General features: G+C 42.9%; 1 protein-coding gene across 1 annotated transcript in view; it reads right to left on the bottom strand.

Annotated features, from left to right (window-relative positions):
• Positions 1 to 27,593, bottom strand: part of LOC115476747 (zinc finger and BTB domain-containing protein 16-A-like) — a 375,007-nt gene that overhangs the window by 235,140 nt on the left and 112,274 nt on the right. Inside the window, exon 2 of the mRNA XM_030213317.1 lies at positions 17,652 to 17,741. Within this exon, the coding sequence (XP_030069177.1) occupies positions 17,652 to 17,741 (90 nt within the window). The remainder of the gene's footprint in view (positions 1 to 17,651; positions 17,742 to 27,593) is intronic.

The following is a 27,593-nucleotide window of genomic DNA, read 5'->3' as shown; positions in this document are numbered from 1 at the left end:
GGGTGAACTAGTGTGGCGTCAATCTCCACCTACTGGCTTCAGCCCATATAACAGGCTAGATAGGATCACCCTGTCTCCTGTTTTATATAACCTCCTTGATAATAAGGGTGGATGGAGTGTGGGTGGGTGCAGGGAAAAGGAGTGGGGAAGGGAAAAGTGGAAATAGAGCACATGGAATAGAAGGGGATGGAGAGGGGGACATGCTGCTCATGGATATGTGTATCTTAATTTTGTATTTAGAGTACGGAAGAAAATTATTTTTGTTACTTTTATGAGTATTTTTACTGCTTATAGAATCTGGTTTCTTGGGAGGGGGTCAAGGTGACTGCAGCATGGCAAGGGCAGGCTGGGGGGACGGAATGGAGGAAATTACTTGAGGCGGGGACGGGTTAGGTTCCCTACAGGGACTGGTGGGGTTGGGTTAGATTTCGGCGACCACAGGTTAGATTTCTGTTCTCATGCAACTCTCTATTTTAGTGACAGGAGAAATGCAGAGGTTACCACTGACTGCAGATAGAGGTACTTTAAAGTAAGGAGAAACAATTGAATAATTAGTTGCTCAGCTACTGGCAACCAGACTTGGGGGCTTTTGTTTTATTTTTGTTCACAGGAATTTTGCATATTGCTGATAACGCACCAACATCGGCAGAAATGATGGTTTTCTATGCTTCTGAGTTCCCCTGCCCTGTTTACATTAAGAATATGTGAAGGAGCTGTGAATGAGGGAGTGTCTTACCAATAAAAGAGCCAGCATAGTGGAGCCATATAACCTTGTAAATTAATGTGGAAGTGTCTTTTTTCTTTTTCACAGTTCAAGCTATAAATTTAGGATTCTTATGATGACAGGGTTTGATCCATATATGGCTATCCCAGAAACTTTTTACATAAAGGAATTTATTTATTTAGATTTTGCTCACACCTTTTTCACTAGTAGTTCAAGGTGAGTTACATTCAGGTACTCTGGATATTTCTCTGTCCCAGGAGGGCTCACAATCTAAGTTTGTACCTGAGGCAATAGAGGGTTGAGTGACTTGCCCAAGATCACAAGGAGCAGCAGTAGGATTTGAACTGGCCACCTCTGGATTGCAAGACTGGTGCTCTAACCACTAGGCCACTCCTCTACTCCATTGTTGTCTCTTTTTTGTTTGAATGCACTCCAAAGAGCCTCTTTATTATTTGCAGAAATACTCTCCAAGGAGCATTTAAAGAGTAATGCTGTGTTTTTTCTTCTTATGGGATGGTTATCCCATGTATAATTTGTATATACATATAGTTTGCTTATTTGTGCACATAAGAAGTACTTCTAATTCTAGGAAACTGTTTTGGTAATCCGATTGGATACCGTGCACGGTGTTTTTTTTAATATAACCATGTGTTTATTTGCAGGTTAAGCCCATGCCTGACTCCTGAGCAGATCGATCTGATATATATAAGGCCTACTAGAACTCTGTCTTTTATTTGTTTGTCTCAAGTGGTTTCTATTTTGTCTGTTTGTTGTTTATCTTATGGGATACCCAGGGGACTATAACACAACTGACATTCCTAGGACTTTCCACCCTTTCATTAGTCCAAATTGTGCCCTGTCCTTTTCTAACATATTCCCATTGGCAGGAAAGCTATAGAAAAAACATGTTCACAATTACTTAAGCTGTGGTTAATACACTCTAATTATAGCTCAGCTAAGAATTATTTTTATGATGGTATTAAAAGCTTTAATGTCAAGCATGCAAGTATATATTCAAAACCATGAATAAAAAGTGTTTCTCTTCATATGACCTACCAGATGCCTGGTAGACTTATAAGTGATAATACGAGACTTTTTCTTCACTTATCCCGTATAGCCTCCTCGAAGTCACAAGCACTTATGGCTTTATCATTAGACGCAGAAAAATCCTTTGACAGAGTGGAATGGGAATATCTATTTGAAACATTATCTTGGTTGGGATGTCCCTTAGAATTTTTGCTCAAAATTAACTCTCTTTATGCTAATCCTGTGGCCAAAGTACTCACCAATAACTTCTTATCCGATAATATTATTTTACACTGGGGCACTAGACAAGGGTGCCCTCTTTCTCCATATCTATTTAATGTTGCACTTGAACCATTGTTAATTGCAATTCGGTCTCATGTATGCATTAAGGGAGTTGTTTATAAGGACTTAGAGATCAAACGTTCAACATATGCAGATGATGTGTTACTTTATTTGTCAGATCCATACAATTCTATTCCTGCTTTGCTAGAGTTAATATCTCGTTTCTCATATTTTTTGGGCTACAAAATTAATCAGCAAAAAACAGAGTTATTGCCACTCAACAAATTTGCGCTACCAAACATAGCTGAAATATTTAACTTGGTATGGATTGCGCCAAAAATTAAATACTTGGGTATAGAATTGTATACCGAGCATGCAGACATCATTCAACATAATGCTGATTTAATTGTAAAGACCCTTAAATCCCTCCTGCATACCTGGCACCCATTAAATTTATCCTGGTGGGGCCGGCTTGAAACTATTAAAATGATGATCTCTCCTAAAATCAACTATATCTTGAGCATGATTCCGATTCTTTTTTCCTCCACATTTTATCAACAGGTTGATAAAATGCTATCTTATTTATTTTATTTTATTTATTGCATTTGTATCCCACGTTTTCCCACCTCTTTGCAGGCTCAATGTGGCTTACAATACATCATGGATACTGGAAATAAGAAGAGGATATACATTTGGTTTTACAGAAGGATTTTGGGTTACATGGTCATGAATATAAGATAGTGGTATTGCAGAAGACATTATAAGTGATTTGAGTGGGAGCCAGTGTAGTTTCTCTCATAGGGGTGTCGCACTTTCGTATTTTGGTTTTCCAAAGATTAGTCTGGCTGCCGTGTTACTACTACTACTACTACTTAACATTTCTAGAGCGCTACTAGGGTTACGCAGCGCTGTACAAATTAACAAATAAGGACAGTCCCTGCTCAGAAGAGCTTACAATCTAAAGGACGAAATGTCAAGTTGGGGTAGTTTAGATTTCCTGAGAGGAGGTGTAGTGATTAGGTGCCGAAGGCGACATTGAAGAGGTGGGATTTCAGCAATGATTTGAAGATGGGTAGGGAGGGGGCCCGGCGTATGGGCTCAGGGAGTTTGTTCCAAGCATGGGGTGAAGCGAGGCAGAAAGGGCGAAGCCTAGAGTTGGCGGTGGTGGAGAAGGGTACTGAAAGGAGGGATTTGTCAAGAGAGCAGAGGTTACGGGTGGGGACATAAGGGGAGATGAGAGTAGAGAGATAAGGAGGGGCTGCAGATCGAGTGCATTTGTAGGTGAGTAGGAGAAGCTTGAACTGTAAGCGGTATCTGATCGGAAGCCAGTGAAGTGACTTGAGGAGAGGGGTGATATGAGTATATCGGTTGAGGCGGAAGATAAGACGTGCGGCCGAGTTCTGGATGGACTGAAGGGGGGATAGATGGCTAAGTGGGAGACCGGTAAGGAGTAGGTTGCAGTAGTCAAGGCGAGAGGTAATGAGAGAGTGGATGAGAGTTCGAGTGGTGTGCTCAGAGAGGAGGGGGCGAATTTTGCTAATGTTATAGAGGAAGAAGCGACAGGTCTTGGCTATCTGCTGGATATGCGCAGAGAAGGAGAGGGAGGAGTCGAAGATGACACCAAGGTTGCGGGCAGATGAGACAGGGACGATGAGGGTGTTATCAATTGAGATAGAGAGTGAAGGGAGAGGAGAAGTGGGTTTGGGTGGGAACACAATAAGTTCCGTCTTGGCCATGTTTAGTTTCAGGTGACGGTTGGACATCCAGGCAGCAATGTCGGATAAGCAGGCCAGTACTTTGGCCTGGGTTTCCGCAGTGATTTCTGGTGTGGAGAGATAAAGCTGGGTGTCGTCAGCATAAAGATGATAGTGGAAACCATGAGAAGAGATTAGGGAGCCTAAGGAAGAGGTGTAGATTGAAAAAAGAAGGGGCCCAAGGACAGAACCCTGGGGAACTCCAACAGAGAGCGGGATAGGGGAGGAGGATGAGCCATGAGAGTGTACTCTGAAGGTACGATGGGAGAGATAAGAGGAGAACCAGGAGAGGACAGAGCCCTGGAACCCAAAGGAGGACAGTGTGTCAAGAAGTAGGTTGTGATTGACAGTGTCAAAAGCGGCGGATAGGTCAAGGAGGATGAGGATTGAATAGTGACCTTTAGATTTGGCGAGGAACAGGTCATTGCAGACTTTAGATAGTGCTGTTTCTGTTGAGTGTAGGGGGCGAAAGCCGGATTGAAGTGGATCGAGGATGGCATGAGAGGAGAGGAAATCAATGCAGCGGCTGTGAATGGCGCGTTCAAGTATCTTGGAGAGGAAGGGTAGGAGGGAAATGGGGCGGTAATTGGAGGGACAGGTAGGGTCAAGTGATGGTTTTTTGAGGAGTGGTGTGACCACGGCATGCTTGAAGGTGTCCGGGACAGTTGCAGTGGAGAGAGAGAGGTTGAGGATATGACAGATGGTGGGGGTGATAGTAGGAGTGATGGTGTTAAGTAAGTTGGTGGGGATGGGGTCTGAGGAACAGGTGGTGGATTTTGAGGAGGAGAGGAGATGGGCGGTTTCCTCTTCGGTGATAGCAGGAAAAGAGGAGAAGGAGGCCTGGGTAGGTTGGTTGAGAGAGTGGGTTATAGGATGAAGAGGAGGAGAAGGTTTAGTGATGAATTCAAGGTTGATCTTCTGGACCTTGTCACGGAAGTAGTCGGCCAGAGATTGCGGAGAGAGTGAGGGGGGAGTGGGAGCGGAGGGCACTTTGAGGAGGGAGTTGAGGGTGGCGAAGAGACGACGAGGGTTAGAGCTGAGGGAGTTAGTCAATTGGGTGTAATAGTCCTGTTTAGCGAGGAATAGGGAGGATTGGAAGGAGGATAGCATGAATTTGAAGTGAATGAAGTCATTATGGGTGCGAGATTTCCTCCAGAGGCGTTCAGCCGAATGGGCGCAGGAGCGAAGGTATCGGGTGCAAGGGCCAGGGCTGGGGATTAGTACGCCTTGTGGGACGGGATATGGACGGTGCAAGGGTGTCAAGAGCAGAGGAGAGAGTGGCATTGTAAGTGGAGACAGCTTTGTCAACAGATTTGGAGGACAAGATGGAAGGGAGGAGGTCAGAGATACAAGAGGATAAGGTGGGGGGGTCAACAGCCTGGAGATTTCTGGACGTAGTAGTTAGTGTGGGGCGAGATTGAGGGGGAGGGTGCTGAAGTGTGAATGTGATTAGGTGATGGTCAGAGAGAGGAAGAGTTGAAACGCAGAAATTGGAGGGAGAGCAAGTGGAAGAGAGGACGAGATCAAGACAGTGGCCAGATTTATGAGTAGGGGTGGTGGGGCTCAGTTGGAGGTTGAAGGAGGAGGTAAGAGTGAGGAACTGAGAAACATATGAGTCGGATGGGTTATCAGTGTGAATGTTGAAGTCACCAAGAATGAGGGATGGGGATGAGGGCTCGAGAAAAACGGTGAGCCAGGCATCGAAGTCGGTAAGGAAGGAATGGAGGGATTTATCGGGGGGGGGGGGGCGGTAAATGACTGCAACTCTGAGTGGCAGTGGGTGGAATAGACGGATGGAGTGAACTTCAAAGGATGAGAAACAGTGAGACTGAGGTAGGGGGAGAGGTTGAAAACTGCAGGAGGGCGAAAGTAGTAGCCCGACGCCGCCACCGCGGCCAGCTGGGTGGGGCGAATGGGAGAAAAGATAGCCTCCGTGGCATAGGGCTGCGATTGAGGCAGAATTGTCAGGGGTGAGCCAGGTTTCAGTTAGGGCAAGCAATTGAAGGGAATGGGAGATGAAGAGATCGTGGGTAAAGGGAAGTTTGTTGCAGATCGAGTGGGCGTTCCACAGGGCGCACGAGAAGGGGAGGGAGGAGGCGGGGAGGAGGCGGGGAGGAGGCGGGGAGGAGGGGGATAGAGATGAGATTGGAGCTATAGCGGGAACGTTTGCATAGATGAGGTGAGGGCGAGGACAGGAGTGGGGGACCTGGGTTGGGATTGATGTCTACCGCGGATAGCAGGAGAAGGAGCAAGACAGTGCGGAGAAGGGTGGGAGAGGAAGGTCGACGAAGGCGACGAAGACGGGATGCGCTTAGGAAGAAAGGGGAAGGGTTCATGGCAGGAAGGAGGTGTTGAAGGTTGAGAGCTAGGAAGTAGGAGGAAGACAGTAGGGATGGTGAGGTGGTGGGGGACAGGGGTAGGTAGGGTATTGCAGTAGCGAGGAGGGCGGAAGAGGACAGGGATGGGTAGTGAGATCGTGTGGTAGATGGCGGTTGGAGGGGGAAAAGATTGGGGAGGGACAGGGCAAGGAATAGGATGTGGATGGGGGCCATGGGTAGTGATTGAAGTGTTCACAGGGCAGGTCGGTGGGCTGGGAGACAGGCAGGTGGTGAGGGTGATCAGTTGGGGAGGGGAGTGATGAGCTGGTAGGGAGATGGGCTGGGAGGTGGTAGTCTGTCAGGTGAGTGGCTAGTAGGCACAGGTGGATTGGGTAAGAGGCGGGCAGGAGCAGGTGAGTGCGGTGGAGAGCACGGCAGTAGTGCTGGAACAAGCTGGAATGGTTTGAGGCAGGAGCTGGCGGACTACACAAGCTGAAGCAGACAGACTGGAACAGGCTAGAACAATCTAGAATAAGCTGATGCAGACGGGCTGGAACAGGCTGAATCAGGCAGTCTGGAGCAGGCTGGATCAGGCAGTCTGGAGCAAGCTGGCTGGAGCAGGAGGTCTGGAGTAAGCAGGGAGGCTGGATCAGGCGGACTGGAACAAGGTGGAGCAGGATGACTGGAGCAAGCAGGGAGAAGCTGGAACAGGCGGTCTGGAACAAGCTGGATCACGCGGGCTGTAACAGGTAGGAGCAGATGGACTGGAGTATGCAGGGAGAGCAGGATCAGGATCAGGCGGACTGGAACAAGCTGGAAGAAGCTGGATCAGGCGGACTGGAGCAAGCAGGAAGAGGCTGGATCAGCGGGCTGGAACAAGTTGGCTGGATCAGGCGAACTGGAGCAGCAGGGAGAGCTGGATTGGGCGGACTGGAACAAGCTGGATCAGGTGGACTGGGACAAGCTGGATCAGGCGGACTCTACAAAGGTTAGTGAATGAGCTGAAGAATTCTTCATACGTTTGCTCGTGGCTGTTAATGAATCTATTGAGCGTGTCCTGCAGGATTTCTTCCTCGTCCATGATGAATACCCCAGACAAGGGAACAGGCATATCTTTTGCAGCTCTCTGTAGCAATATCTAACACACAACAAATTTACATGGCCTTTAAACTTAGCCGGAGATAAACAAGGCTTTGTTTTTCCTGTGCAGTTCGTTAACCGTCTCACTGCCACAAGGTACTTCAAAGGAGCCGATTCCCTGTTAATTCATTACTGCACTGAATGCGGTCTGCAGATCACTTGCAAATTACATATTTAATCGTCCTCTTGTTTGAATTTCCACGGGCTGCTTTATCCCATCTTATTTCTTAAAACTATCCTGTGACAGCTTAATAATAACTTTCGGGACACTGTAAATGTTTTAACTTTCTTTGCTTTGGGGTGTTTTTGTCTAGTTTCACAGCAGATGGGATTTCCCAGTGTTCTGGGCTGTTTGGAGTTTTTTGAGTATTTGTTCTTTACAGCCGGCATAGAGTGAGTTGCAGTAGTCCAGATGACTGAGTACCAGTGATTGTACCAACTTGCGGAAGACAGTCCTTGGAAAAAATGGTCTTACTCTTTTTAATTTCCACATTGAGTGAAACATCTTTTTGGATATGTTTTTCGTATGATTCTCAAGTGTTAGGTGCCAATCAATGGTGACTCCTAGAATTTTTAGGGAGTCCGAGATTGGTAGATTTAGTTTTGGTGTGCTGATGGTGGTAAACTTGTCCATGTTGTGTTGCAAGGTGAGTACTAGGCATTGGGTTTTTTCTGCATTAAGTTTCAAATGAAATGCATCTGCCCAGGAATGCATGATATGTAGACTTTGGTTGATTTCGTTGGAGATTTCACTTAGGTCTTGTTTGAATGGTATGAAGATCGTTACATCATCAGCGTATATGTATGGGTTGAGGTTTTGGTTCGATAGTAGTTTGGCCAAGGGTGTCATCATTAGGTTGAATATGGTCGGTGAGAGGGGGGATCCCTGTGGAACTCCGCATTCAGGTATCCATGTGGCCAGTGGCGTAGCTAGGGTAGTTGACACCCGGGGCCGGTCATTTTTTAACACCCCCGCCCCCCCAAATCCAGTACTAGGCATACCGAGAATACAAAACACTCAGGACCTATAGCGCAATTCTACCATACCATAAGCAGTCATTTCTACAAGTCACACAAGCATCTTAAACGCTACAGTGAGCACTAGAACATCAATTCACCTATTGTAAAACGAAAACAGACAGATTAGTACAGATCGTCGATCCTGCACAGTCAATGCCAACCGAAAGCCATGTCTTTTTCACAAACACAGATACACCCTAATCCACTATAGAATAAGTAATCATAAACTTTCTATTTAGACAAAAATTAAACAACCCCCGATACCAGACTCTGCATACAATGCAACACCACAGAAACAGAAAATGTCCCCTAGTACTGTGCAAAATATAAAGACAGTGGATGTAAATTTGAAAAAACTAACAAATCCGATCACCACTTTACAAATTAACAAATAGAAATAAAACAAATATAGAAAATAAAATGCCATTTTATTGGACTAATACATTTAGCTTTCAGAGGCCAAAACCTCCTTCCTCAGGTCAATACAGTATAGTGCTGAGGAAGGGGGTTTTGTTCTCTGAAAGTTAAGTAAAAATGTATTAAAAATTAGTCCAATAAAATGATTACCTTATTTATATGTTCTATTTATAAACATTTATTAACACATAAACACAGATACAATACTATACCCTAAAACAAAAAAATAAAAAATATATATTTTATTTACAGTTTGTTGTCTCTGGTTTCTGCTTTCCTCATCTTCTTTTCACTGTCTTCCTTCCATCCAGCATCTGTCTTCGCTCTTTCTCTGAAATCCAGTGTCTGCCCTCTCTCTCTGCCCCTTCCATCCACCATCTGCCCTCTTTCTCTCTCCCCCTTCCACCCACCATCTGCCTTTTCTCTCTGCCCCTTCGATCCATCTGCCCTCCCTCTCCCATCCATCCAGGGTCTGCCCTCCCTCACGCACCCCCCCTTCCATCCAGGGTCTGTCCCCTCTCTCTGCCCCCTCTTTCCACCTGCACCTAGTTCCAGTTCCAGCCCACCTGCCACCCTTTTCAGCCCCACTATCCCACCAGTCCCCAGCCCTTTTCTCCCATCAGTCCTGGGCTTCAGCCCCCAGCCAGTTCTCCCTGCCCCTTTTCAGCCCCCAGTTCCAGACCCCTTCTCCCATGATCACTTCCCTCCCCAGTCCCCTTATCCCCTCTGAGCACCCCCACCCTCCCCAATCCCCTCTGAGCACCCCCACCCCTCCCCAATCCCCATTCTCCCCTCTGAGCACCCCTCCTCTGAACTCCCCCACCCCTCTCCAATCCCCTTCTCCCCTCTGAGCTCCCCCCCTGACCCAGTCCCGTCCCCCTTCCATTGAGAGCCACAGAGCCCTCTTCTCCTGCCACCGCCTGCCTTTTTCTTTTTTTTTTTTAAATCCGTGCAGCCACGCAGGCAGCGCTTCACGTCTGCCCTGCGTGTGCTGTGAAAGAAGTAAATCGCCAGCGCTGGCGTCGGGCCTTCCCTCGATGCCCCGCCCTCTTGTGAGGTAACTTCCTATTTCCTCGAGGGCGAGACATCGAGGGAAGGCCCGACGCCAGCGCTGGCGATTTACTTCTTTCACAGCACACGCAGGGCAGATGCGAAGTGCTGCCTGTGTGGGTGCACGGATTTTAAAAAAAAAAAAAAAAAGGCAGGCGGTGGCAGGAGAAGAGATGCGACGGAGCACCCCCCACCTGCGGACACCCGGGGCGGACCGCCCCCACCGCCCCGCCCTTGCTACGCCACTGCATGTGGCTGATGTAGTCGAATTTGCTGTCACTTGATATGAGCGTGTAGTTAGGAACCCCTTGAACCAATTGAGAACTCTGCCTCCGATGCCGAAGTATTCGAGGATGTGTAATAATATCCATGATCAACCATGTCAAAGGCGCTTGACATGTCGAATTGTAGAAGTAGTATGTTTTTGCAGGTTGCTATCATTTGTTTGAATTTGGTCATAAGCGTAACTAGTACGGTTTCAGTACTGTGATTAGAGCAAAATCCTGACTGGGAGTCGTGTAGTATTGAGAACTTGTATAGATAATCTGTGAGTTGTTTGGTCACCATTCCTTCTGTTATTTTGGTAATTAAGGGAATGGATGCTACTGGTCTATAGTTAGTTAATTCATTGGCATTTTTCTTTGCATCTTTAGGTATGGGGGTGAGTAAAATGTTTCCTTTCTCCCTCAGGAAGAGTCCGTTTTGTAGCATATAGTTCACGTGGTTCGTTAGGTCTGTTATGAATTGTTGGGGGGCCGATTTCATAAGATTATTTGGGCTTATATCTAATTTGCAGTGAGATTTGGCGAATCTTTTAAGCGTTTGTGAGATGAGATCTTCTGATAATATTTCGAATTCAGTCCAAATCCTGTCTGCTGGGTATACTCCGGGGTCTGGGTCTAGGCAGTCTAGGAGTGTAGTGTATTCGATGGGGCTAACAGGTATTTTGAGTCGCAGTTGTATGATTTTCTCCTTGAAGTACCTCGCAAGGTCGCCAGCTCCTGGTGTGTCGTTGCTGTTATTCGTGACTGGTGTGGTGTCTAACAGTTTATTCACGATTTGGAAGAGTTTGTGTATGTCTTTATAATTTGGTCCAATTTCAGTTTTGTAGTATAGTCTTTTGGATTGTCTTATGGTATAATTATATTTCCTTCGGAGTTGTTTCCAGGCGTTGAGTGTGGGATCGTCTTTCTTTTTGTTCCACGCACGTTCTAATTTCCTAACTTGTGTTTTGAGTTTTTTCAGTTCTTCATTGAACCATGGAATTGAGTTCTTTCTGTGCGAAGTTCTAGTTTGGATTGGGGCAATGTTGTCTAGTATTGATTTGCATCTGTTATCCCATTCTGAGAGGAATTGGATTGTGTCTGCCTTTATTGTCCAACCGTCGTGGTAGATCTGTTGCCAGAAATTTACCAGATCTATTTTTCCTCTCGTGGTGTAAGTTTTTCGTGTTTGTTTGTTAGTTGTGTCATTCATTCTCCATAGGAGGGTAATATGTGCTTTATAATGGTCTGACCACAGTACAGGTGTCCATTTAGTATCTGTTAATATAAGGTTTAAATTGTGATCAAATTTGTGTGTGATGATATCTAATGTGTGTCCTTTGGTGTGAGTAGGTTGCGAATTTGGTTCTTGGAGATCCCATAGTTGTAGGAACTCTTTGCATTCTTGGGTACTTGTTATGGTGATATCTTCAAGGTGTAGTTTGATGTCTCCTATTATGATGAGGTTTGAGGAAGAGATACAGGTGTTCCAGATAAAGTCCATGAAGTGTGTTTGGAAGTCTTGCCAGTTGCCTGGTGGTCTATAAAGTATAACTGCGTTAAGTTGTTCCTGCAGTTTAGGGTTATTGATTCTTATTGAGGCAATTTCGAGTTGTGGCAGTATGGATTCAGCTGTGTTTGTGATTGTGAATTCAGATTTGTAAATTATGGCTATTCCTCCTCCTCTTTTACCATTTCTTGTCCAATGGGTAATTTTGTATCCTGGTGGGCATAATTCTAAGATGATAGGGTCTTTAAGGTCGTGTATCCAGGTTTCTGTGATGAATAGGAAGTCAAGGTTATCTGCAGTAATCCAGTCTGTTATAGTCTGCGTTTTGTTTACCACAGAACTGGCATTTACGTACAGTGGTGGAAATAAGTATTTGATCCCTTGCTGATTTTGTAAGTTTGCCCACTGACAAAGACATGAGCAGCCCATAATTGAAGGGTAGGTTATTGGTAACAGTGAGAGATAGCACATCACAAATTAAATCCGGAAAATCACATTGTGGAAAGTATATGAATTTATTTGCATTCTGCAGAGGGAAATAAGTATTTAATCCCTCTGGCAAACAAGACCTAATACTTGGTGGCAAAACCCTTGTTGGCAAGCACAGCGGTCAGACGTCTTCTGTAGTTGATGATGAGGTTTGCACACATGTCAGGAGGAATTTTGGTCCACTCCTCTTTGCAGATCATCTCTAAATCATTAAGAGTTCTGGGCTGTCGCTTGGCAACTCGCAGCTTCAGCTCCCTCCATAAGTTTTCAATGGGATTAAGGTCTGGTGACTGGCTAGGCCACTCCATGACCCTAATGTGCTTCTTCCTGAGCCACTCCTTTGTTGCCTTGGCTGTATGTTTTGGGTCATTGTCGTGCTGGAAGACCCAGCCACGACCCATTTTTAAGGCCCTGGCGGAGGGAAGGAGGTTGTCACTCAGAATTGTACGGTACATGGCCCCATCCATTCTCCCATTGATGCGGTGAAGTAGTCCTGTGTCCTTAGCAGAGAAACACCCCCAAAACATAACATTTCCACCTCCATGCTTGACAGTGGGGACGGTGTTCTTTGGGTCATAGGCAGCATTTCTCTTCCTCCAAACACGGCGAGTTGAGTTCATGCCAAAGAGCTCAATTTTTGTCTCATCTGACCACAGCACCTTCTCCCAATCACTCTCGGCATCATCCAGGTGTTCACTGGCAAACTTCAGACGGGCCGTCACATGTGCCTTCCGGAGCAGGGGGACCTTGCAGGCACTGCAGGATTGCAATCCGTTATGTCGTAATGTGTTACCAATGGTTTTCGTGGTGACAGTGGTCCCAGCTGCCTTGAGGTCATTGACAAGTTCCCCCCTTGTAGTTGTAGGCTGATTTCTAACCTTCCTCATGATCAAGGATACCCCACGAGGTGAGATTTTGCGTGGAGCCCCAGATCTTTGTCGATTGACAGTCATTTTGTACTTCTTCCATTTTCTTACTATGGCACCAACAGTTGTCTCCTTCTCGCCCAGCGTCTTACTGATGGTTTTGTAGCCCATTCCAGCCTTGTGCAGGTGTATGATCTTGTCCCTGACATCCTTAGACAGCTCCTTGCTCTTGGCCATTTTGTAGAGGTTAGAGTCTGACTGATTCACTGAGTCTGTGGACAGGTGTCTTTCATACAGGTGACCATTGCCGACAGCTGTCTGTCATGCAGGTAACGAGTTGATTTGGAGCATCTACCTGGTCTGTAGGGGCCAGATCTCTTACTGGTTGGTGGGGGGATCAAATACTTATTTCCCTCTGCAGAATGCAAATAAATTCATATACTTTCCACAATGTGATTTTCCGGATTTAATTTGTGATGTGCTATCTCTCACTGTTACCAATAACCTACCCTTCAATTATGGGCTGCTCATGTCTTTGTCAGTGGGCAAACTTACAAAATCAGCAAGGGATCAAATACTTATTTCCACCACTGTATCCCATTTGGATTGAATGGTAGGGTTCGGTTCGAGACGTAGATGTATTAATTTTTATTAGTTGCCTGCTTTCTTGGTATCTAGTTTTGTTATGTCCTTTCTTCCCTTTCTTTTGGTTGTTTCCTTTCTGTGGTTTTCCAAGATCCCAAAAAAATTGCGTTAAAAAAGCTTAAATGCACTAGGGAGTCTGGTGGTGTTCTGTTTCCAGATTTTCTTACTTATCACAAGTCTTATACAGCAAGGATGTAGATGGTTATTCCAGCACCATGACTATACCCCTATATGGCTACATTTCAAAGAATCTATGGCAGCCCCTTTTACTTTACCGCTTCTTCTTACTTCCAGTTCATTTCCAATAAATAAACTAGACCAGATCTTTGTCTCCACAGTTAAACCTTTATTAGAGCTAGACAAACTCCAAATCATCCCCTTCAATAAGTCTCTACATATGTCACTTTGGTATAACCTGCACATTTTAATAAACAAGGCTCCATTCTTTTGGAAACAGTGGATATATAAGGGAGTTTTTTTGTATCTCGGACATTGTAAAGGCTGATATGAGTCTTGTGGCTTTCTCGGACCTCACAGCTAAATACCCTCTGTCTCCATCTAAATATTTCCAATGGTTACAACTCTCACATAGTGTTAAATCATTCATTAAGTCAACCTCATTGTCATTTCAACAGCCATCTTTATATGTTAATGCACAAACATTGGTGTTGAAGGGGCAACGGCTTCTTCTGTGTATAAAATTTTTGTTAATAAAACGTATAATTATAACTGTGTCCTCCAACAAAACTGGCAACTAGGCACCGGTTGTGTTCTAAGCGAAGAAACGTGGTCTTACTTCTGGTCAAGAGTTGTGAGACCTCTTTCCTCCACAACAGTTTTACAGTCCATGTTTTTCCTATATCATAAAACAAATTGGACTCCTAGGAAACTTGCTGCTGTGGGTCTGTGTCCATCAGATAAATGTTGGCACTGCTCACAGCAGGTGGGCAGCCTCCTTCATATGATGTATGACTGCCAAGTGGTTCATAAATTCTGGAAAGAGGTTTGGAGCATCATGCAAAAGATTATATCTATTGATGATGACTTGACCTATTCCATCGTAATTTTTAAATCTGCCTATACATCTTTTGACTTACCAAAGCCACAAGCAAAGTTACTAGACGTACTTCTTACCATTGCTCAAAGGCATATCTTACAAAATTGGAAATCTGCACACCTTTTGAATGTCCATTTTTGGTGGAATACAGTTTTGCAACATCAGAAATTTGAGTTTGCCATGACAGAGAAGTTTCGCTCAACCATTTCTACGAAAAAAAGTCTGGTTGCCAGTTGAGAATATCTTCATAATGTAATAGACACCTAGATATTCTCCTTTCCTTTCCCTTTTGTACCTTCATTAATTTCTTTGTTGCCCTTTATTGTTGTTATATATGGAAAACTAATAAAATATTTTGAAAAAAAATATGACCTACCAGATACAGTCAGTATAGTGAATGATTCTGACTTTCTAATTTATTTGGTAGTACAATCAGTACATAAAGATGATCTCTCTCTTGAATGAAATATTAGTTGGGTGCAAAACATAAAAAGGTATCTCTTCTGAATCCCCTATTAAAGCACACTAAACACACAAGTACTATCTCTTATCAACTTTTTAATACATTAAATATATGAATGTTATAACTTTTTCCACACTTGGTACAGGATTATGGTCTCCCTCTCCAACGTATGCTTCTCTTTAAGATTACCTTTACCCGGATTACATTTTTACCCACCTGTTCTCTGTCTCTCAGAATACTGTTAATGCCTCTTTTATTTTTTCATCAACACCCGCCAGAGGCAGACTTGTCATTGCTGCCTACCTGCACTACCAGACTGGAGACCTGGTTTATGTGAAGTATTTTACCCATAAGACGTGAAAGTTTTCTGTGTATACTGGACCAGATATTATAAAAGTGGTTATTCCCATTGCTGTTCAACTAGATTTTCTGACTTTCTTGCATCAGGCAGACATTTGGCCAGCTCCTCTTCTCTCCTGATGTCTGCTGAACAGTCTGACTGTGTGCCTTCACTATTCTGTTCTTGGGACATTTTATGATTATTGCAGTGTTGTTGATTGACCTTGGATGTTAGTTTTGATACTTGTTATCTCATTTTTTTTTTATTACAACCCCCCCCCCCCCCCTTTTATTTGATGTGGCCTCCTGTCATGGACTTGTTTCTGATGTTTTGCAATTTTATTTCAATTGATAGATTCTGGATGTCTATTGGCTCTTGATCTTCTTGCTTTGATTTGTGGTTAACAAAATGTTTACATTTTACTTGTTTTGTATTTTATCTTCATCAGAGTCCCCTGCCCTGCTATTTCCCTAGGATTCCCCGAAATTTGTCCTTTTTAGCAGCTGATACTAGATTTGCTGATCCATACAATCACTATATATGTACCGTATGCTTAAGAGACATGTAAGTGCTTCTGAGGATTGCACTGTATGTTTTTTACTGTTCCAAACTACTCAAATAGCTCTAGATGCTATTAAAAAGATGGTCGATCTGACCTATGTTAAATACTATCAGTCCTAGTGATATTGGTTCATGGGTTTTATAGACTGGTGGGATACTTTGGGATCTATGGTAAAGAGTTTACTTATGTTTCATTTTTCTATTTGCATTATTGCTGTAATTGGATGCATTTTATTTTAGCTTTTTGTAAACATTTGTTAGCTCGTACTACAACTATTATGGTTAATTAGTCCTTTGCTGCTCCATCTCATGATCCTGTTAAAGAACATGTAGCTTTATTGGTTGGTGATGTCCCCTTTGTGGATAATCCAGCCTAATGTTTGTGTTTACTCCTTAGTTTCTCTTTCCTCTTATCTGCTGCTAATACAAGTTTCTCTTCCTAACGCAACTCCGTGAAACAAGGGGGCCCTTGTTGAAGTTATGGACTTTGAGCAAGCTGCCTAGTTGTCAATGCTATGAAGCTGAAACGACCCTTTGGATATGGATCTGTTTAAAAATTGAAGCTTCTTTTGGCGATGGTTTTTCAGATAAGTGATACTTTATTGGGCAGAGCTCTAGCCCTAGAACCCTTTTCTTTTTCAGTTCAATTAAAATTGAGTATATTTGGTATTACACTTTGAGTTAGTAAATGGTAGCAGTTTTTTCTGTAGTGGTTTTTTCTCCTATAATTGGGAGTTGTTTCCCATTCCAGTTTTTCAGTCAACCATTGAACCAAGTAGTCCCATAAGGTTGTATGTTGTAAAAGCAGGGCTTTTTTGAGGGGGTACTTGGGGGTACCGAGTACCAGCATCTTTTCCACTGTCTGCTAAAATTGACCCATGGACCCCAAGTTTTAATGAAAGAGCTCAGGCTCTACATGCCAATTCTGCCTTGTCATAGATTCTGTGACTGGTTGCAGAGGGCCTGGCTATTGTGGGATGGGTCCATCAGTGATCACCTCACCCCTGAAGGGTGGGCTTAGCATTTGAGTACCGGCACCTTTTTTGCTAGTAAAAACACACTGTGTAAAAGTCTATGATTTGTCCAGGGGCAGTTGAGGTTCATGTTATTTAACTTTAAAATACTCAGTTGTAATGCTGTCTTCTCAATTTTAGGAGCAGAACATTATTTAGTTTTTGCTGTTTAATTACAACAACAACTTCATATCAAAAATTAAGGACAGTACTGTAGTTGCCATGTAGGTGAGACTTTTTTTTATTGAACTAAATACATCTGCATTACATTTATCCAAAAACCTGTAGAAAGTATAACATTTTAGATGCATTTTATATTAGAGAGTTGTCAAATCTGCAACCCCCCCCCCCCCAAACAGCACCTACTAAATTACTCACCAATTTTAAATAGTAGACAGTTCTGATGTTTACCTAAGAACTTACTGCCATACAGAATTTGGTGTAGCTGGGTCAAGCCATTTTAAAGTTATAAGGAGGGAGTCACACATACACACTGCAACACAAACATTTACAGTGCCATCTCGGAAGCCTATGCTTGAATAGAACTAAGGCTAGAATGGATCAATCAAAACTTGTTTGTTGATCCTCACTTCTACAAGTTAAACACTGTTAATTGATACAGGATGTTTAGCTGGGTTAGAACATTAATTTTGTATACTTTAAATTTTTCTTGTTTATTTCTGTGCCTTCCTGGGATTGAGCTGGTATGGAACTTACATGCATGAGAGTGGAGATGTAAACGTAGGTGTAAGGTATCCAAGAAGCACCTCCCGCAGAAGTGACATGTAATGTCTTGCACTTTCCTGGTAGGAAGACAAAATTTAGATCATGCATTAATCACCAAGTATTACGTGCTTACCCTCTGGATAAGGTAGTTAACATCTTTCCTATAGTATTCATATTTACAGACCTCAATAAAATCATTCTCTTAAATATTCATCCATCATGTCATTTACCTTCTAAGACTTCACAGTGCTACCCCACTAAATATCTTCATTCACCTCCATAAACTGCAATGACCTTCCCCTTTAAAATATCAGGATTATTCAATTAGAATGAAAGGAGTTCTGAAGAGTGATCAAACATGAGGTTAACAAAGTGTTGCCCAACCACTGAAGTACTCACACAAGCACTTATCTGCCTAACCTCAAGAGCTTTCTCGATCATAATGAAAAAAAGAAATGAAGTTGAGCACTGAACTCCAGATAACTTAATCAGTTTTAGTCTGATTTAGACAATAAGTGATAACACTAGTTGAGGAAATGCAAAGAATTGCTGCTGTGCTGACAGAAAATTGAACTGAATTTGTATTGTTGCCGGTCGCATGCAACAAAGCATTAAAACTGCTTCTACAGCCCACCATTGTTTTCTATCTTATGTGAACTTACTATTTCAACTGTGGTGAACCTCAGCAAAGGCAATGTGAAGAGGGTCAGTTCTGAGAAAAGAGGCCCCTTTCAAAACCACATAACTAGAGTCATCTCATCAAATTGACTGCTTTGGCTAGGAACTGCGGGGAGGAGTGATGTTGGAAGAGTTCTGCCACTGATCTGCTTATGATCCAGGGTTGGGTTGGAGAGGAGAAGGAAAAGATTCAACCTTGGCTAAGAGAACATTGTATTCTCAGAAACATGATGTTATCTGTTACCTGCATTCTTTTTATTCCATGTACATTTGGTTTCCTGTTAGAAACTTGCTGAATACTCAGAATTTACACTTCTTAAAACCAGGTTGTGTGTATGTATGTGTATATAACAGAGAGGTGACAATTCTGAGGTACACCAATGGATAAACAGATAAACTATCTTTTCCAGCTACTGGGTATCTTAAAGATCAAAGCTAGGTAGCAATGAGAAGTGTGCTGTCCAGTTTATCCAACCACATAATACACACTTCAGACCTCAGCACAAAGAACAGTATTGTCTCTGTAATTCTTAACAAGATTAGTTGAAGTATAGTCCAGCAAAAATCTATCTATTCAAATAGTCGTCCAAGTAAAACTGAAAAGATTGTCAAGGTAAAACATCTCATAATTTCACATTGTAACTGTTAGCAGTGATAGCCCTCATCTAGGTACAAACCCCAATGTGTCTCTTAAAAGTTCTGAAGATAACCGGAACCTTCCAATGGAAGTAGTTGCACCTATCACTCATCCGCTAATTCTCTGAGAACAAGCAGACGCTACCATTGTGTATTATCACTTTAAAACTTTGAGCAGTGCCCCCGCCGTGCATACGGGGGTGCCTTCCCGCCAGACGCTCAAGCGCAGGACCAGCAGTCTTGTGTTTTCCATAGAGCAGAGAGGTTGGCTTTCTAATCTCTCCTCAGCACGTCAAATTTTCTCTTTTTTGGCGTCTTCTCTTTTTGGGATATTTTTTCCGTCATATTTTCTTTTTCTCATTGTTATTTTTCATCAAAACACATTTTTCTAATGTTTTCAGTTTTTCAATTTTTCAAATTTAGGGCCCTTTGGGGCCTTTTTTTTTGGCCAAGGACCATCGACTATTTTCGGTTTGAAATTTACTCAAGCTCCCTGGACCAACCTGAGGATACATCAGAGTGCCAGTCACGGAAGAGGTCCTGCACACCGGCTCGGTGTCGATCATCGGGGGGCAGCATGAATCTGACCAATGCATGCATCGACATCGGCAGAGGAACTCTGTCCTGGTTCATAGACACATCTGCTTCGACATTCTTCCACACAGAATTGACACTAGAGTAGACACACTGTTCCAGATACCTCCCAAAACAAATACTTTGAAGAGTCAGACTCAGACGTCTCCTGGGAGTCGGAACAAGAACCACACAACCTCTCAGCTGAGGACTCCTATGGCATTCCATCTGAACCTTCTCTGCCACCTGAAAGGCATAAGTGTCTCCCAGTAAGTATATCCTTTCCTGCTTTTGTCCGCAAGATGGCCCAGGCCATACCTTTCAAATTGGAGACTGAAGAGAAACATCGTTCAGAACTCTTTGATGTTCTAGATTACGACTCTCCTCCTAAAGAGGGAATCACTGTCCCCCTTCATACAGTTATGAAGGATGCTGTTTTCAAAAACGGGGAAGCTCCCTTAATAGTTCAGGTTGCTCCCAAAAAAACTGACACTATGTACAGGATACAGAAATGCACTGGGTTTGAAAAAAAATCACAATTACCCCATCATTCCTTACTTGTGGAATCCACCTTGAAGCACAGTTGCAGTGTGAGATCTCATGCTTCTGCTCCTCCAGACAGAAAAGCAAGAACTTTAGATGCTTTTGAGATGCGAACAATCCAGGCCTCTATGCTAACTAACCGCATATTGGATTATCAACTTTATTCCACAATTTACTTGAAGTCTCTTTTGCAGAGTGCGCTCTCCTTTGCAGACTTCCTTCTTCTTGAACAGGCTTCTGATTTTCTTAAACTTCACAGGAAACTATTGTAATGTTGCAAATATCTGGCAAGATAAGGCTTTGATGTCTTTTCTTGCATTTCCACTTTGGGAGTAGCAATGGGACGTCTTTCCTGGCTCAGAGTTTCCGACCTAGAATCTGCAGTCAATGAACGTTTAACAGATGTCCCTTGTCGTGGAGACAATTTACTTGGTAACAAGGTTGAGGAAGCGGCTGACCTGATTAAAAAACATAAAGATGCCATTAAAACCCTCTGCAGACTGGAGCCCTCTACCACTACTTCCTCTTCTTCTAGAAGATATTCGGGAGGATGTAGATGCTCTAATTCCTACAGTTCTAAGCATCATTATACTCCTACTGCTTCTCTTCCTCAAAGGACTTTTTCTCAGCTCTTACGCCTGCGACAACAGCAGGGCAGGCCCTTCCTCAGTATAAACAGCAATCTAGTTTTTGACTCCTTCCTAGAGAGTATTGCCACTGTTCAGTTGTCAGTACCAAGCAACCTATAGATAAGAGGTAGGCTGATCCTATTTCAAGAGAGGTGCCTCCTCATAACCTCTGACCATTGGTTATTTTGGATCATTCAGCACAGTTACACTTTGCGTTAGGAAAGAAGGCCTTCCAGCCAACTTCAGGAGGAACTTTCTGCCCTCCTCTGGCAAAATGCAATAGAACCAGTTCCTCTGCTGGAGAGGGGTTGAGGGTTTTACTCCAGGTACTTTCTCATACTGAAAAAGATGGGGGTAGTACGCCGATTATCAACTTAAAGGATTTAAACAAATACCTGCTCAAAGAAAAGTTTTGCATGGTTTCCCTGGGATCACTTCTTCCCATGATCCAACTCAACGACCGGCTTTGTTCTCCAGGGCCGGTTTAACCTATTGATACTGGAGATAAATGGCATCAAACACCTGAGCCTGTGATGTCACTGGCCCTATGGGTTAAGCTGGCCCAGAGCTTACCTGGCAGTGTTGCATGTGCAGGGAAAAAATAAGACCTGGAACCCCCTTCCTCTTTCTGTCTCAGGCCACCATCCCCCATCTACCTTTAAAGGCAGTTTTCCCCTCCCAAACATAGACAACGTTTCATCTAACACTACCCACATCAGTGCCCCGGCATCTTCTATCTGCTGCGTCCTGGCCTGCCCTTTGACATAACTTCCTGTTTCCACAGGGGTGCAGCAGAGGGAAGACACGTGGTGCCAATGTGGATAGTGTTAGGTGAAATGCTGTTGGTATTCAGGAGGGGGAAACTGCCTTTAAAGGCGGACCGCGGTAAGGATGGCGTGGGGGGAGAGGTGCCAGTGGGGGGGGGGGTGTGCCAATGAGAGGGCTTCAAACCAAAATTATCTCAGGGTGCTATGGCCCCTTGAGCAGGCCCTGTTACTCTCTAGTCCTAAGAGAGGCATACATCCACATATCTATATTTTCTGCTCACAGGAACTTTCTCCGTTTCCACTTTAGGATTCTATCATTGCCAATACAAGGTCTTGCCATTTGGCTTGGCCTCAGCACCTCATGTTTTCACATAATGCCTGATAGTGGTAACTGCAACGCTCTGCAGATGGGGCATACATGTCTTTCTTTACCTTGACAACTGGTTGATCAAAGCAAGCTCTCAACAGTTGGCGCAGACTTTCATTATCTCTGCCATACATCTCCTTGAGGTCCTTGGATTTGCAGTAAATTACCCAAAATCACAGCTTCAACTGGTTTAAACTTTGCAGTTCATCAGGGCTCTCCTGGACACTGTTCATAGACAAGCCTTTCTCCCACAACTGAGGGTACACACTATAGTGTATCTCTCTACCAGATTTCCAGTTCCAAACAAGTTTCTGCTCGTCAGATGCTTTGTCCAATCAATCACATGGCTTCAACAGTCCATGTAACACCATTGGCTCAGCTCCACTTCCAAATATCTCAGTGGACTCTCTCCTCTCAGTGGTCTCAAGCCAGGGAACCCCTCTCAGCCCATATTTGGGTTCCCCACAACTTTGCCAGTGATGGATGGTTCCACAGAATCTCACCTGGGAACTTCTGCTTTAGCCCCCTCTACATCACAAAGTTTTCACCATGGATGCCTCCATGGTAGGTTGGGGTAAACTCGATGGCCTTCATACACAAGGTTCTCGATCCCCATGGGAGAAATGGTGTCAAATCAATCTCCTGGAATTATGAGCAGTCTGGAATGCCCTCAAAACTTCCCAGGATCACCTCCTCAATCAGATGATTCTCATTTGCATGGACAACCAGGTTGTGATGTATTATCTCAGTAAGGGGGAACAGGGTCTTTTCTCCTCTGTCAGCAAGCAATCCAAATATAAACTTGGGCAACTTCTCAAAACACTTCTATAAGGGCCTTTTACCTAGCCGTCAAGAAGAATGCTGTGGTGGACAAATTGAGCAGGGTCCTTCAGCCTCACAAGTGGTCCCTCAGCATGCCTATGGCTCATCAAATCTTCCAACGGTGGGTGGGGGGGGGGGCAGTAATAGATCTCTTTGCTCTTTCTCAGAACAACATGCTTCCCTGCTTCTGCTCTTCATTGGTATCATTCAAAGCATTTGAAGCGTGCATTTTGCTCTTATAATTCCTGTACATTGGAGGTGCCTGACTTTCTCAATTGAAATGTTATAGGAGGAAGATTTTTTTTCTGTAGCAGGCCCAACAGAATGGAATAAACTCCCAGGTGCCCTTAGGAGCCAGAAGAACGTTGGACTATTTAAAAAAATTGTTGAAACAGCATTTTTTGAAGAAAGCTAAAATATTACTTTGGTATATTAAGACTAAAAGACTACATTACAAAACAATGATAGGACCAAACTACAAAGACACACACAAACTCTTCTACCTCGTGAATAAATAGTTAGACACCACACCAGTTACAACCAATAGCAAAGACATACCAGGTGTCGACAACCTTGCGAAATACTTCAAAGATAAAATTATACAATTACGACTTAAAATACTCACCAGCCCTATTGAATACGCCACACTTCTAGACTGTCTAGACCCAGAAGACGGAATATACCCAGCAGACAGAACCTGGACCGATTTTGAATTACTATCAGAAGACCTCATCTCTGAAACACTCAAAAGATTTGCCAAATCCCACTGCAAAATAGATATATGCCCAAACAACCTCATGAAATCAGCTCCTCAACAATTCATAATAGACCTAACGAACCACGTAAACTTCATGTTACAAAACGGACCTTTCCCAAAGGAAAAAGGAAAAATTCTACTCACCCCAATACCTAAAGATACAAAGAAAAGCACAAGTGAAATAACCAATTACAGACCAGTAGCATCTATACCACTAATAACCAAAATAACTGAAGGGATGGTAACAAAACAACTCACAAACTATCTAAACAAGTTCTCAATACTGCATGATGCCCAATCAGGATTCCGGTCGAATCACAGCACAGAAACAGTATTAATTACCCTAATGACAAAATTTAAACAAATTATTGCAACCGGCAACAACATACTCCTCCTACAATTTGACATGTCAAGTGCCTTTGATATGGTTGACCACGGAATCCTATTACACATACTTGAATATTTTGGCATCGGAGGAAATGTCCTAAACTGGTTCAAGGGGTTCCTAACCCTGCTCTCATATCAAGTCACATCAAATTCAACTACGTCTGCTACAAGGGCACCTGAATGTGGAGTACCACAAGGATCACCCCTCTCACCAACTATTTTCAACCTAATGATGATCCCCTTGGCAGAACGTCTATCAAACTATAACCTCAACCTGTATATATACGCCAATGATGTAACAATATACATCCCTTTCAAACAAGACATTAAAGAAATCTTCAATGAAATCAACCAAAGTCTACACATCATGAACTCCTGGGCAGATGCATTTCGATTGAAACTAAACGCAGAAAAACCTCAATGCCTGATACTCACCTCCCAGTACAACACGAATGAATTTACCGCTATAAACACACCAAAACTAAACCTTCCAATCTCAGAAACTTTAAAAATCCTTGGAGTTACTATTGACCGCCACTTAACACTTGAAACTCATGCAAACAACACAACCAAGAAAATGTTCTACTGCATGTGGAAACTGAAAAGAATAAGACCATTCTTCCCAAGATCCGTCTTTCGCAGCCTAGTGCAATCCCTCGTACTCAGCCATCTGGATTACTGCAACTCACTATACGCAGGCTGTAAAGAGCAAATACTGAGGAAACTTCAAACAGCCCAGAACACAGCAGCCAGACTCATCTTCAGAAAACCAAAATACGAAAGTGCCAAACCCTTACGAGAGAAGCTACACTGGCTCCCACTCAAGGAACGCATTACTTTTAAAGTATGCACATTAGTCCACAAAATCATTCACGGTGAAGCCCTAGCTTACATGTCTGACTTAATAGACCTACCACCCAGAAACGCTAAAAGATCATCCCGAACTTTCCTCAACCTTCACTTCCCTAATTGCAAAGGCATAAAATACAAAACGCTACACGCATCAACCTTTTCTTATATGAGCACGCATTTCTGGAATACACTACCACGCAACCTGAAAACGATCTACGAACTAACCAACTTCCGCAAATCATTGAAAACCCATCTCTTTGATAAAATTTACTGAAAGGATCAAAACACATGAAGTCCACACACAGTAATGCAACAATACATTCTCTTCTGAATTCCCATCCCCCGTAATTTTACCACATTTATACCTCTACTCACAGAAAAATGTTATACCGAATTGTTCTCCTACTATTGTTTAGTTGCCCTATCAGTTTCCCGTTGTTTCTTTCCATTGTTCCATTGTTCTTCTCCATTGTTCTATTCCCTTAATGATACTTTGACTTTGTTTTCGCATAACTCCTCACAATGTAATCCATAACCGAGTTGTAACAAATTGTATTTCCACCATTCACAATGTATTGTAAGCCACACTGAACCCGCAAATAGGTGGGAAAATGTGGGATATAAATGCAATAAATACATAAATAAATAAATAAATAAATAAATAAATAAAACAGCAACCAAAAGGTCAAGATAAGAGAAACCCCCACATGCAGTCCAACAAACAAGTACAAGAGAGTAGGAGTGGACCTTTTTTTACATTTGATGGGCTTTAAGCATCCGTGGAGCCTTCACTGCTTGTTAACAATTTTATTACAAGATATTTTACCCTGCTTTCTGCACCTACACTTTGTGATTTTCATCAGAAGGGTCATGTACATATCTGGTGCTGAATAAAGTTACTTTACTTTATCTTCGGCTGATGTGATTTTTTTTTGTATAATAAAGACACAGTGAAGTGATGAGTCTGTTTATATTGTTTTTGTTTGTATATGTTAGTAATTACTATGTTTTATTTATTTATTATGTATGTTTATTTTGTATCCCACTCTGGATAAGAATGGTCTATAAATGGTAATAAATGAAATGAAATGGAATGCTCCAGGTTGTATACTCCAAACCATGTAGCCCCAGATGCCTTCCTACTTCATTGGGGAACAGATATTCTATACACCTTTCCCCCACTGCCTCTCATTGGGAAAACTCTTCTTAATTATTCTCTACTAGCCATGACAGATCTGGTTCACTCTTCAACTAGAGTTGCCATCCAAGGAACCGTTGAGGTTAGATCCCTTTCCAACCCTGATAACACAAAATAAGGGGTTCCTCCTGCATCCAGACCCCCTGCTTGCTGGCTCTAATGGTGTGGTTCTTGACAACATAGAGTTAGCTTCTTTAGATCTGCCAGACGATGTCTCTAGGATACTACTAGCCTCTAGGAAGCCCTCTACACAGAAATGTTACCATTTCAATTGGAGAAGATTTTTTTCTCTGGTGTACAGCCAGAGCACTCAACCCTACTATATGCTCTCTTCCTTCTCTTATAGAGAACCTCCTCCATCTTACTAATTCCGGCCTCAAAACTAAGTTACTTGAGTGCTGTTAGCGCTTACCACTCAAAGGTTGATAATAAACCAATTTCTGTTTGTCCCTGGATCATAAGATTCATGAAAGGTTTATTTCATACCAAACCTCCTATCAAACTACATCTGATGGCATAGGATCTTAATGCCATCCTTACAGCTCTCATGAAAATTCCATATGAACCACTCCGTTCCTGTTCTCTGAAAGTACTGTTCTTAATAGCACTTACTTTATTTATTTATTTATTTATTGCATTTGTATCCCTACATTTTCCCACCTTTTTGCAGGCTCAGTTTGGCTTACAATACATCATGAATGGTGGAAATATGTTAGAAGATATGCATTTAGTGTTATAGAAGAAGCTTGGGTAACATGATAATGATAAAACATGATAGTAATATAATAAGCAAATATTATAAGACAATTCTGAATATAAGTGGAGGAGTAGTATATGTTCACATTTGTTGATCTTTGTGGTATGCCTTATTAAAGAGATGGGTCTTCAGTAGTTTGCGGAAGTTGGTTAATTTGTAGATCGTTTTAAAGTTGCGCGGCAGTGTGTTCCATAACTGTGTGCTCAAGTAGGTAAAGTTTGACGCATGCATTAGTTTGTATTTTAGACCTTTGCAGTTGGGGAAGTACAGGTTAAGGAATGTGCGGGATGATCTTTTAGCAATCCTGGGTGGTAAGTCTATCAGGTCTGACATGTAGGCTGGTGCGTCTCCGTGAATGATTTTGTGAACTAGGGAGCATATTTTGAACGTGATGCGTTCTTTAAGTGGGAGCCAGTGTAGCTTTTCCCGAAGGGGTTTAGCACTTTCATATTTTGTTTTACCGAATATGAGTCTAGCTGCAGTGTTCTGGGCTGTTTGAAGTTTCTTGATTATTTGCTCTTTACAGCCGGCGTAGAGTGCGTTGCAGTAGTCTAGATGACTGAGCACCATTGATTGTACCAGGTTACGGAAAACATTCCTTGGGAAGAAAGGTCTTACTCTTTTTAATTTCCACATTGAGTGGAACATTTTCTTGGTTGTGTTTTTTGCATGGCTCTCAAGTGTTAGGTGTCGATTGATGGTAACTCCAAGAATTTTTAGGGTATCTGAAATTGGAAGGTTCAGGTTTGGTGGTGAATTTGTTCATGTTATGTTGAGAGGTAAGTATTAGTCATTGGGTTTTTTCTGCATTAAGTTTCAGCTGGAATGCATCCACCCATGAGTGCATGATATGGAGACTTTGGTTGATGTCATTGGTAATTTCCTTTAAATCTTGTTTAAATGGGATGTAAATCATTACGTCGTCTGCGTATATGTATGGGTTGAGGTTTTGGTTTGATAATA

The sequence above is a fragment of the Microcaecilia unicolor genome, chromosome 8 (genome assembly GCF_901765095.1).
Source record: "Microcaecilia unicolor chromosome 8, aMicUni1.1, whole genome shotgun sequence".
NCBI lineage: Eukaryota > Metazoa > Chordata > Amphibia > Gymnophiona > Siphonopidae > Microcaecilia > Microcaecilia unicolor.
Note: the sequence above shows the minus strand (reverse complement) of the source record. Positions and strands in the feature narration are given on the sequence as shown.